General features: G+C 42.3%; 1 protein-coding gene across 2 annotated transcripts; it reads right to left on the reverse strand.

Annotated features, from left to right (window-relative positions):
• Positions 1–373: 373 nt before the first annotated feature.
• Positions 374–11,302, reverse strand: Slc17a2 (solute carrier family 17 member 2). 2 transcript variants are annotated; one of them, XM_059262368.1, is made up of 11 exons: positions 11,275–11,302; positions 9,237–9,448; positions 6,639–6,872; positions 6,465–6,552; positions 5,055–5,141; positions 3,635–3,753; positions 3,367–3,528; positions 2,782–2,914; positions 2,549–2,696; positions 1,687–1,777; positions 374–508 (listed from the first exon to the last, which is right to left on the reverse strand). In XM_059262368.1, the coding sequence occupies exons 1-11, from the start codon at positions 11,300–11,302 to the stop codon at positions 374–376; spliced, it is 1,437 nt and encodes a 478-aa protein (XP_059118351.1). The 2 variants fall into 2 exon arrangements, with proteins under 2 accessions (XP_059118351.1, XP_059118352.1); XM_059262369.1 differs by lacking the exons at positions 2,549–2,696; positions 11,275–11,302 and having other exon boundaries at positions 445–508; positions 9,237–9,407.
• Between the last annotated feature and the right edge of the window lie 1,029 nt (positions 11,303–12,331).

Below are 12,331 nucleotides of genomic sequence, written 5' to 3' on the forward strand. Positions count from 1 at the left end.
TCTCTGTGTCCATAACAGTCCCCATGAAGGTATTTATCAGATTATTTCAGATAGATTTTTATTCATCTAGTGCTCTCCAAAGAGGAAAATTCAAAGGCGACTAGAATTGACTTCAAATTCCTCTACCAATTAACCATAGTTGCCTGTTGGAAAAAAATCCTGGGGAGTCTAAAATGTAGTGGCACCTGGGTTCCACCCTAGACTAACTCACTCTGAAAAGTAGCCTGGGCATACGTTTTTGAAGCTCTTTGGAAAAGGTAGCACCTAGCCAGAGGAGAGAAGTGCTGTGTCTACGGTCATGAGAAAGAGTGGCGATAAGCAATGGTAAGAAGTTGAGAGCCAGTACTTCATTTGGGTTTCCATCCCTCCATCCTCAGAGGCGGGTGAGAGTCCTTTCTCGGGCCCAGTTCTGAATCTCTGTTTGTCCAAACATAAGGTAAAAGATCAGACCAAACATGTTGACAGCAGCAGACAGGAAAAACACATTCCTCCATCCTGATTCAGAATCCTGGACACAGAAATACACAATAATTATTAATATTATAAATTCCTTCACCACCAGTTATACAAATCCTCTACTTTGCATATTGCAATGCTAATCACAAATATTTAGGGGGCAAATATAGAATGCACTTAGCATCTTGTCAGCCAAGAGGGACCATAAAACTATTGGGAAGCAAATGACTCTAAAGAGCACGTTCAGTCCTATTTTATGGTAGCTATTTCTTCAAACAAAACCAAATTAAGCGATATTGATTTTCTAGAAATCTGGATTTCCACAGTTATGAAAGTGAAGCTTTACAGTTGTGACTAAAATACATCATTAAGATCTGCCCTTCTTGCTTTGTTGAGTTCCATCAGCTCAGCTCCTTCTGAGGATCTTTCAATGCAGTCTGAGCTACACTTGACCTGTTTGAGAGACCCTCCTGTCAGGCCAATCATAGTTCATTGTTGGCATTATCACCATAGGGAATTCTTACAAATTTACTCAGAAAGTAGCCTGGAATCTAGGTCACCTAGCTGTACTAAAAACCAAACAAAAATTTGCTTCTCACGTTGACACTCTTCCTCCTATTTGGATTCTTCCATTCCTGCCTTCCTCTTGCTCACTAGTCCACACCTGTAGGCTTGGAGCAAACCTCCCACTCCGTGCTCCCTGACTCTCTCGGCCATTCTCTTCCTTAAACTGACCCTGAGATACTTAGTTTTCCCTTTATGAGGTGAAAAACTGTCTACAATCGATCTGACTGGACTCTTCATGATCTCCCCCTTCCTTCCTTCTGTCGTCATCAATTACTAACTCTTGACATGTCCCCATCGTTCTAGTCATAATGAAGACCTCTCTTATCTATTTGATTGTAAGCCTGGTCTTTAGTGGCTGAGCTACCACTCCAGCCCCCTCTCACTCTTTTTACCTCCCGGGAGTCATAGAAAGACTGTCCTTTGCACCTAAACAGCTCGTTTTCACAAAATGAATACCTATCCCTTTCGAAAAGTTCAGCTTTCATTTTTCTTTCCCTGGGAAGCATGGCACGCCAGGGTCTGATCTAGAGGTCTTCATGACCTGAGTGTTCAAATCCATGCTTGCTTCCCCCGGCCAACCATACCATCTGTGAGAGCACAGTGTATATATTCAATGCCTAAAACAATACCTGCCACTTGCAGATGTTCAATAACATGCCCAACCTGACTGATGAGGAATCCGGTGGTGGTGGAAGAGATGATTCCTGCAGTAAGCCCAAATCCCCTGCAGATGCCCATGAGGAAACTTGCATATCTGTGGAGGAGATGACTTTACGTAGAAACCGTCTATGATACCTGCAGCACTTGAACTTTCGTGAAACACATTTCTAACGGCAAGGTCACTTGGTCTACTGGGGTTTTTATTACTAAAGATATCCAAAGAGATGCCTCTTCACCAACTTTGAAATTATCTGTCCACCGAATCAAGAGCTAAATAACCAGAGAACTAGTCTCCATGGGAACTGAGTTTCTTCATCACACTGCTCAGTGCAGAAGGCAGTTTGCATAGCAGACAGGATATTAACTCCGAAGCTACACTCTATGCCTTTAGATCCCGGCTCTGCCCTTGTGTTATCATAGACACATACTGTATACCCTTGTATATACCTTGTCTCCTCTCCCTGAATTAGAGGGTCATAAATGGGATCTACCTAATGTATTTGTGATGGTGGCACATACTGATTTATGAGAGTGTGCTAGCATAGGTCTGGTTCATGGTGAGTAGCCCATGTGTGGTGGCTGACGTAACAAACACCCTGGAAATTTCCCAAACAGACATCTGTGACCTTGTCCCAAAACACACAGTCTAATCTCTTATCGGGAAACTTGAAAAACTTTCATCTAGCCCGGAACGAGACACATGGCCGTGGCTGTGAACCAACATTTCTAGCTATCTGTTGCTCCGCCTTGATTTAGTACATGTCAACAACAAAGACAGGCAAAGACAGGCTTGGCACATTGATATTGATAGCTGAGATCTACCAGCGCTTTGGTGGTCTGATGAAGGCAATAGACAAGCCCTTACCTGGGGGCAACATCTAGGGTGTTGATGATGAACCCTGAGTCACACAAATTGCTGGTCCCAGGAATGAGTATCAGCAAAACAATGGTTGCTATGTAACTGGAAGTCACAAAAGGCAGGGCCACAGCACAGAGGGATGGAAGAAGGAGCCCTGGAGAATGAGCACACAGTCAAGAGGCTTCTCAAACCCCACGCAAGAAGGGGGTGGTTGCCTGAATCCACACACCTGTCCTTACCCAGGGATGAGAAGAGCTTTCGAACCGTGATTAAGCTGAGAAGGTTCCTGGACAGAAGGAAATCTGCCATCTGTCCTCCTAAAATGGTGCAGCTGGCGGCAGCAATGAAAGGCAGGGAGGACAGGACCCCACTCTGAAAGAGGGAAATGGACACAGAATGTCACAGAGCAGTGCAAGTGCCAGCATTTATCACACAGACCCATCTTAGCCCAACCTCCACCATTCCAAGCCGTATGAGGGAAACTAACACCTTAGCCACACTGCAGGAGCACTGTCTTAGGGAAGAGAACCAACTCCTGAGAAAAGCTATGTCAGTTTCTGGGCAAAACTTCTGGACCGAATGGCAGAAGGCCCTGGTGATTAAGAACCCTGATGCACAGCAGCTCCACCGGGCAGCAGTTACATAAGCCAAGGCAATTTATCTCACCTCTGAGTGTCCCAATTCCACTGCTGTGGAATAGGAATCATGAAACTGCCTCCGTCACCATCATTGTGAAGGTTAAATGATTCTACACACTGGAATATAATGGACAGCACAGGACAACAGTCATTATTGTCACAGTAATAGTAGAGGAGTGTACTCACATCTCTGATGTTAACGTGGAGCACCGTACTGATGTACGTCGGTAGGTAGGTTATGATTATGGTGCATAGCCAGAAATGACTGAAGAAACCCATGAAAATGGCCCACAGTGGCAGGCATCTGACCATAGCCTTTATGGGGATGGATCTTCTGGGAGAACTAGACTGAAAAAAACATCAATCAACATCGGCATTAGGATAGGTCTCCCTAGAGACAGTGCTCTGCAGACCTCTGCATGGCCCATGGGTGGAAGGAGAGGGTGCAGTGTACCTGCTGAGCCAGTGAGGATGTGATATGTTCCTTTTCCCTCACACTTATGCACGGGTGATGCATGGGGTCATCATAAATCACTGTGAACCACAGGACACAACAGACACAGCCAATGCTACCTGGGAAGTAGGGATGACGTTAATTTTCAGGTAGATTCATATTTTGGAAGAATAGGATTTTTTTTTCTGAAATATCACAGCCTATCACACATATTGACTTGGGATTATTCCACCATAAAAACCAAATTTCTCCTATCTTCTTTTCCACTCTGCAAAACTCTTCTACTGAACCTTTTTAAATGCCAGAATCCTGGAGATAATGTGAGCATGGATAAATCACGGCACAGCTGAGGCTTAGGGATCTGGTGTTTATACTCATATGTGGTCTTAACAGTAATTTCCTAGCATACATATCATTGTCTTCTTTTGGTTTGTGTGGTCAGAACTGAAGGAAAAAGTAGTTATGTGTGCATGAAACTACTGGTCATAAAGTCAATCATTGTGGCACAGAAATATTTCTAGTATGTTTGCAGGAGATTGCAATTTGTATTCAAACTATAGATTCCTTGTGGAGTCCCAGGAGGAGAAGCTCTTCCATGCCTGGTTAACATATGTGAAACACAGTGACCAGGGTTCACATCGTTGGGGAGAATGAACCTCATGCCGGGAACATGTTTAACAATATCATAGGGCTAAAACGAAAGAACAGACTGAAGGAAGTTGTCTACTTATTGGGATCTTTGTCATCTCAAAAATATTCTATCTTAAAAGGTTTTGGGGACTAATGTTCTTTAAATCCTTCCCATAATATTGGATTAATTCATTATTTTATTGGGAACTAAATTTCAGATGCTATGGTCATCAAAGTAGTCTAGGAAATATTATGTAATGGACTATTTGATTTAAGCATTTCACAGTTCAGTGAGGAGATGAGAAACACAGTAGAACCTGAAAGGGAGGTACCAATAAGAACCAGAGAGGGGAGGATGGCTGAACCTGATGGGTAAGCCACAGAAGGGAAGGAACATATGAATTAAGCTTTGCAGGACTCACTTGGTAGAGGATGAGGTGATAACTATTACACAATGTAGAGACACACTAAAGGTGCACTCAACCAGCTTTGTTGTCTTAACTGTGCTGAGTCACAAGGCCAGGAACTTCATATGTGGTGGTAGAGCTGCTGGGGAGGTAAAGAGTGATCTTGTCTGCCCTGCGCACATGGATTGTCCAAACCACCGGGAAGGTATGAGACCAAGATACATGAACTATATATTAAGAAAGCTACCAGTCTTCAACATTCTTCATTTTCCATTTAACAAGGGGCATGGGGAGAGTGCGAGTGATGTATGTCTTAAAATCAATGACTAAAAAATGGAAATATGATTTAAATTTAAGTTAGGATTTAAGAGACAGTGACTCACCAAAGATATAGAAGATAAAAGGCCAGCCCAATGTCTGTGAGATTAATCCCCCCACACAGAGGATGATGAAGGACCCAAATGCTGCCCCTAAAGAGAAGACAGAGAAAAACACTCATGGAAATAGCAATGGCTAGATTGTGGACATTGTCCCTAGAGTGAAGTAGCTGATTTGGAATTGCTGGGTGATGAGAGGGTTCATTCCTGTTCACTAGACTCTCCCAACATCACATGAAATGATGAGCATTGTAATGAGCAATAATTTATTTCAGTGGCTCCTTAACAGCAATGTCACCAACTCTAACTGCTCAGTTCGTCATAGAATCTCTCTGCAAGTACAACTTACTAAAATTAAAGTGGTACAGTCCCTGCCTTCAAGGAGATTTTGGCCTGAATTGGTGAGAAAACAATGAGTAAAATTCACTCTCACAAATGTATTAAACTAGATTACAATTGGACCTTGGGGTCTACGCTGACCACAGCAACAACCAGGCATGGTGGCACATATCTGCCATCCCAGCAATCAGGAGTCTCGGGGGAAAAAAGGAGTGACATGAATTTGAGGCCACTCTGGGCCACATTGAGAGTACCAGGCCAGCTGTGGCTATCTGCTAAAACCGTGTCTCAAATAAACAACAACCAAATCAACAAAACCGAACAGCAATTACAGCTATGTATTTACAGACTGTGCTTGTCACAATAGGAAATGCATTTTATATAGAAACACTACACATACCTAGTGTACATAAACACTTGCAAATGCAAACACATATACAAACCCCAGAAAGGTTTCATGAGCTCATAATCACCTGTGCAATCTGAAAGCAATCCAGGGTATTCCATTCCATTCCATTCTCTCCTATCCTCTCTTATCCTCTCTGTTCATTTGCATGTTTTAAATCCCAGATTTTGCTGCCACTAAATTGATATCATGATACAGTTATATGTCTTCAATTTGAAAAGTGATGTAGAATGCGAATGTGATAATAGAATTATAATGTGCAATGGGAACAGATCAAGTTAAGTTAATAACAACTGGAGGACAAACAATTGCCTCAGCAGTACAAAGCTAAACTAGCAGTGATAGAAGGAGAAATCAGCCAGAGAAGAACTTCGCAGTAGAGGAAGTCGTGACAATGCTGATGGAGAAGCAAACAGGAGGGTCTCTGTGTGGGGACAGACAGCATGCTGTGACCTGTGCTGGACACGGGAGTGAGGTGTTGATAGGAGCTTAGTTCTGTTCTTCACATATGTGTTCTCGGGTCTACAAGCTGCTCTGCAGTCATCCCAATGACATTTTAATGTAGTCACTGGTCTTAATAAATAGTAGTGATGCAGCTCCATGATTCTTCAATGACTCTTCAATACCAATGGGACCAAATCTAAACACCTTAGTTTCTTTCGCATCCTCACCTGAGCCAGCAATGCTGGTGAGCTTGCTCCGTTCGAGCGGAGGAGCCCACTTTGCCCAAATTGTAAACTGACCGGTCCACGCCATTCCCTGCAACAAAAGTCATTAAGATCTTTGGTCTTTTTGCAGATATTGGGAATCTGTATCCCACTCAGGCTGAGAAAGCATCTGGATACCTGGGCCATCCCCTGGACTGTGCGAATGACGATGACCAAAATCACCCCGAAGTCAGCAGCCAGTGGAGTAACCAGCGTGAGCAAGGATGAGATGAGCAAACCAGCACCAAGAATCTGCTTTGCTCCAAATATGCCCGCTAAATAGCCACTTGGAATTAGAGTCAGTATGATTCCATAGCTGATGGAGCTAAAGATGATGCCCTGCGTCTCTGTGCTCCACTGATAAACAGCAGCCTGGAAAGGAAGAAAAGTGGTGGGTAGGTGAATCCTCCTTGCTAAGTCCTGATTTGAAAATCTACATTATACTCACAGTTGTTTGGTATTCAAGAGATTCTATTATAAAAATACTTATTTTGGTGTAGGTTTTTTTTTTCTCTCAAATTCTTACCTAACATTATTTTTATTTGTTTGTTTTACAAATAACCAACTCTGGCCAGGTGGTGGTGGCGCATGCCTTTAATCCCAGCACTCCCAAGTGCTGGCAGAGGCAGGCGGGTCTCTGTGAGTTCGAGGCCAGCCTGGGCTACCAAGTGAGTTCCAGGAAAGACGCAAAACTACACAGAGAAACCCTGTCTCGAACCCCGCCCCCAAAATAAATAAATAAAACAAAAACAAACAAACAAAAACCCCAAATAACCAACTCCATCCCTAATTTGTTTCCCTTAAAAAGAGAACATTTTAAACATAAGAAATAAAGAAAAGAGATAAAGATACATAATTGTGGGGCTGGAGAGATTCTTAGCTGTCAAGAGTAGGTGCTGCTCTTACAGAGGACTCTGATTCAGTCCCCAGAACCCACGTGGTAGCTCACACTGTAACTAAGCTCCAGTGGATCTGACGTTCTTTTGGCTTCTGTGGACACCAGGCACACATGTGGAGGACACACATACACACTGGCAAATGCCCACACACAGAATATAAAGATAAATCTTTAAAGAAAAAGATGAACAATCACGTAGATGAGAGGATGAAAACCGTAACTAACCAAAGCAGAATGGCTTATTTGCTAAAGAGCTTCTTTTAAAACCTGAGTGGTGGTGTTCATTGAATAAAGTGAACATAACTTTGCTGATTTCTTATCAAAATTAACCCGATTGAAAAACAAAATCACATTTAGTTGTTACGTATGGTCTTCCTGGAAGAGCCAAGTTACTACAATATACATTGTGAATGAGTAAATTCTTCTGACATAACTCAGTACATAATTTTGATAGTCTCTAGATATTTACATCTGGAATCATTATAAATTAGATCACCAAAGAATATAAAACAAGAAATACTTTATTCATGTAAGATAACTCTTATCAGCCAGGTGTTGGTAGAACATGCCTTTAATCTCAGCACTAGGGAGGAAGAGGCAGGCAGATTTCTATGAGTTAGAGGCCAGCCTGGTCTATATAACAAGTACTAGGACAACCAGGGGTATATAGAGGGGCCCTGTCTCAAAAAATAAGCAAAGAAATAAAGATTATTATAACTCAGAGTATATGATTCATATTAGAATAAACCTTTGAGGGTGGACATAAATAGAACAGAAAATTTGAGGATGGGAAGACAGTTTGGAAGGGTACAAGAGAGAGAATAATTTCAAGCTATCTTTTGAAGAATGCCTGCGATTTGTGTAAAGAGAACAAGAAAAACGCATTCCTACTGGATAAAAAGGAAATTAGGCTTGCAACATGTGGAATATGAACTGGTCCCATACTGCCACTGACAGTGGCTGGCTGAGAGCAGAGACTTTTTTGGCCATTTACGGATGGGAATGTGCTGAGGAGGAAGACCAGGCTCTGGTGGAGCACACCGTGTCCCGACACATGTCAGTTAACTAGAAGGTGCCCTTCGTTCCCGAGCACAGGAGTGTGAATGAGTAGGTGAAATATAATACAGTCATAAACCATGAATTATAGGGATAACATTAGGAATGTGTAGTAAATGAGAGGATAAAGGATGATCGCCAAAATAGGGTGTCTTTATGATTCTTATACAAATGTGATGAACATGTGGCAAAGGTATTATTTAACTCATTGGTTAATGAGGGAATTGGTAAAAATATGGCAGCTTGTGAAAAAGAGCATGAAAAGAACCACATGTATCTAAGCTGGACACAAAGCTGGAATGGAATTTAAATCGATGGCAAACTGCCTTATTCAGCCACAGTGCGGGAGCTGCTGACTGGGGAAGAGTAGAGATTAAGTCTCCACAGGACTAGAATCATAAGCATTTCTATTCATCATATAGAATTTGAAGAGCTATAAATAGCTAAAAATGATGAAGGCTGTCGGGACTCAAATAGAATTGGATAACCCAGAAGGGTTCCCCTAGACAGTAACTAGTTTTTCTCTGAAGATATCCAAGTCGTTTATTTGTCCTATTTTTAAATTGCTAACATTTTCTTACAATTTGTCTATAATATTACTTCAATGAACAATAACTACTATTACACACTCAAGCAATGCCTCAAAAATCATCTCAGTTCCTTTCAGTTTAGAGTTGAATTCTATGCTCAGCAGAGTGAAGACTGCAGCCTCCCTTTGCTGTTCTTCCTCCCTGTCAGTGACATTTTCTCTCAGCATAGAGCCTGCTCCCCACCACACTCACCCGAGTACTAAAGTCCTTGATGCTTCTGCTCCAGTTACCAAGGGGGTCTGTCAAAGGCCCCTCAGAGGATGCGTTAGCTGGGTCCTGATGCTGTGTGCTGTTCACCATGGCGATGATGGCAATGCTCAGACTCACACGCTGCGTTATCATGGTGAAGTTGGAGAAGTGCATAATGAGAGCCAGCCCATAGCGTAGTGAGCAGAGACCCGAATCTAGGCAGTACAAGAGTTACACAGTGAGCGCCCTAGAGGACACTGCTCTTTCCCATTTCTTCCTCAGTCAAATCTGAAAGAACTCCAGATCACACGACTCAACGCAACTGTCTTGCTTGTTGTTGTTGTTTTTCATCCTTTTTCTTTCTTTCTTTCTTTCTTTCTTTCTTTCTTTCTTTCTTTCTTTCTTTCTTTCTTTCTTTCTTTTTTTTCAGATCCTGCCTTTGTGTATGCTTATCAGGCAAGCAGTCTGCCTCTGAGCTTTACCCTCAGCCCTTTTTAGAGTGCTCTTGGGACTGGTCTCATTAAGTTGCCCAGATTGACTTTGAATTGACTTTGTAGCCCAGGAAGGCCTTGAACTTTCAATTTCTCGTGCCTCAGCCTTCCAAAATGCCAGAACTACAGACCAGATGTCACCAGGCCCAGCTAATTCCAGTGACCTCTTTTCACAAAAATAATATTTCTTCCAAACTCCATTGCCATATTATTTTGCTAGCTTTATTACAGTGGGTATGATGAGTTTGAGATCTTGCAAATATGGCCTTCTTTAGAGGCATGGAGACAGATGATGAGCAAGAGGAAAGCTTTAATGCAAGGGTTTCATGCCACATTGCTCCAAAATAGGAGATTAGGGCAAAGAAGGCAGAGCCAACCATGAATGCCAGCTCTCTGCATTGCAAGTGAGTGGTCCATCTCATTTAGCACGTTCTTTCCTTACAGAGCTTTGTGAGATTATGCACTGACAGCTGCCTTTCAGGGACACTACTTCCCTGTCTGAGGATTCTCCTTTGAGCTGTCAGAGAAATAACATTTCTCTCCTTTCCTGTTCTGAACTCTCTCCCTCACTATCCCCCTTGTCTTTTTTCCACTGAGACAAGATCTGAGTTTGTTGTCCAAGGCTAGTCTGGAACTCCTAGGCTCAAGTAACACCCCCAGCTCAGCCTCTGGAACATCTGGAACTGCAGCTGTTCACCACTGTGCCCAGCTGATATTCCACAACACCTGATCACTTTAGTAACTCCTCTTTCCTGTGTGCTACTAGATTCTGCCTTCATGGCACTTCAGCTTTTCAAACAAATATGTAGAAACAATTCTACTAAACTTATAGGTAAAATGGTAGAATAGTATTCATTGGATGTGTAACACACATGTATATATTTATGCATTCAATATACTTCCAATATATAGGTATGTGTAATGTGTGTACTGGTATTCTGTATCTATTCCCAATAAAATAAAGCAATGGGCCAATATTAGAAGGATTTCCAGGTCACTGATGGGTTAGGCTTTTTTTCCCCTGCATATTTGAAAAACTGAGTTGTGGGACACAAACAGGATCTGTGAAGAAATAGAAAAATAAATGGAAGGAATCTCTAAGTAGCCCAAGTGGTAGAACTAGTTGCCTGAAAATGAATTATTTCAATATCTGTTTGAGTTTCCAAGCTCAGAAGAAGTGGCCAGGCATTTGGCAAATGTGTTCTGCAGGGATCCGTGCCTGAGCCGGCAGTTTACGTTAACATTGCTTGTTCAAAACTCATTGCATTCCTTAGATACAAGATTTATTGATCATTTGGTTCAATTCTGCCAGATTAATCCATGGTGTCTCCTGACAATGAAGCAGCAGGAGACAGTTTGGGATTGAGGCTTGGTTGGTTTCAGTTAATCCCAGCCCTCAGGAGGCTTAAATAGGATCAGAAGTTCACTAAGAGAATCCAGAGGAGCAATATAATAGAAAAGCAGGGAGAAGACAGCAGGCAAGGGTGAAGAAGCTGGAGTCAGGCACCGAGTCTTCTAGAAGGACCTGCAAATGAGGACAGTGGCCTTACCTTTCCTGGTGGTAGGCTTCTCGTCCATTTTGCTTTTCTGGGGAATGGTGTGCACTCTGCGGTGGAGTTCCCCTCTGCCCCGAATCACGGTCACCACGACAGGCTTTGACCTGTGAGAAGAACATCATGCAAGAAATGACACACAGCCTCCTCCCGCCATCACTGCCTTCTCTGGGGATCAGGAAGAGGTGCACATTGGTTGTTTGTTTTTCTTTATGACTTCCACATCCTGACTCTCATAGATTCTGACTATGCTTTCAAGTAGACTATGTTATTATGAGGAAATAACTGTAAATCCTTAGGGCAAAATGTTTAAATTCTCTAACCACTCATTTTTGCATCTGTTTAATAAGTTTTCTTTCTGAGTGATGCTATAAAACTGAAAAAAGGAAGCTGAAAGAACTTAATCAAACCACAGAGAACCATGCAATACTAAGAAGCATCATTACTTATAGCTGACCATAAAATAGGACAGTTGAGCTCAAGAGCTGAAGATCAAGGTTCCAGAGCAGCCTTTACCCTCATCCTGGTCATTTTTCTCTTCCCTCTGGACAAGCACAATGTTCTGTGGCATCTTCTTTGAAGATGCTGCATGACTTTCACATGCTGTAATGGTCAGTGTTAATTGCCAACTTGTAGAATCTAGAGTCACCTGGGAAGATGGACCTATGGGTAGCCTTGTGTGAGATTATCTTGATTATGTTAACTGAGAGGAGAAGTTTCATCCACTGTGGGTGGCACCATTCCCTAGGTAGGGGACCCTGGACTGCATAAGAGTGGAAAAAGAAAGTTGAGCACTAACGTGAATGCATTACTCCCTTCTTCTGACTGAGGACAGATGTAAACTGAGCAGCTGCTTCAAGCTTCGGAGGCCTTGACTTCCCTTCCATGATTAAAGTATTGTTTACTGCACATAAAATGAACATTTTATTGAGCTGACAATATCTTTAAAACATTTATAAAATTATACTGAATGGGAGACTTCTGCTGTAATCATAAATGAATTTAGCTACTTTGAAAAGCAAATAAAAATACTGGCCCCCAATATGGTCATGTT

Source organism: Peromyscus eremicus, chromosome 5 (assembly GCF_949786415.1).
Source record: "Peromyscus eremicus chromosome 5, PerEre_H2_v1, whole genome shotgun sequence".
Lineage (NCBI taxonomy): Eukaryota > Metazoa > Chordata > Mammalia > Rodentia > Cricetidae > Peromyscus > Peromyscus eremicus.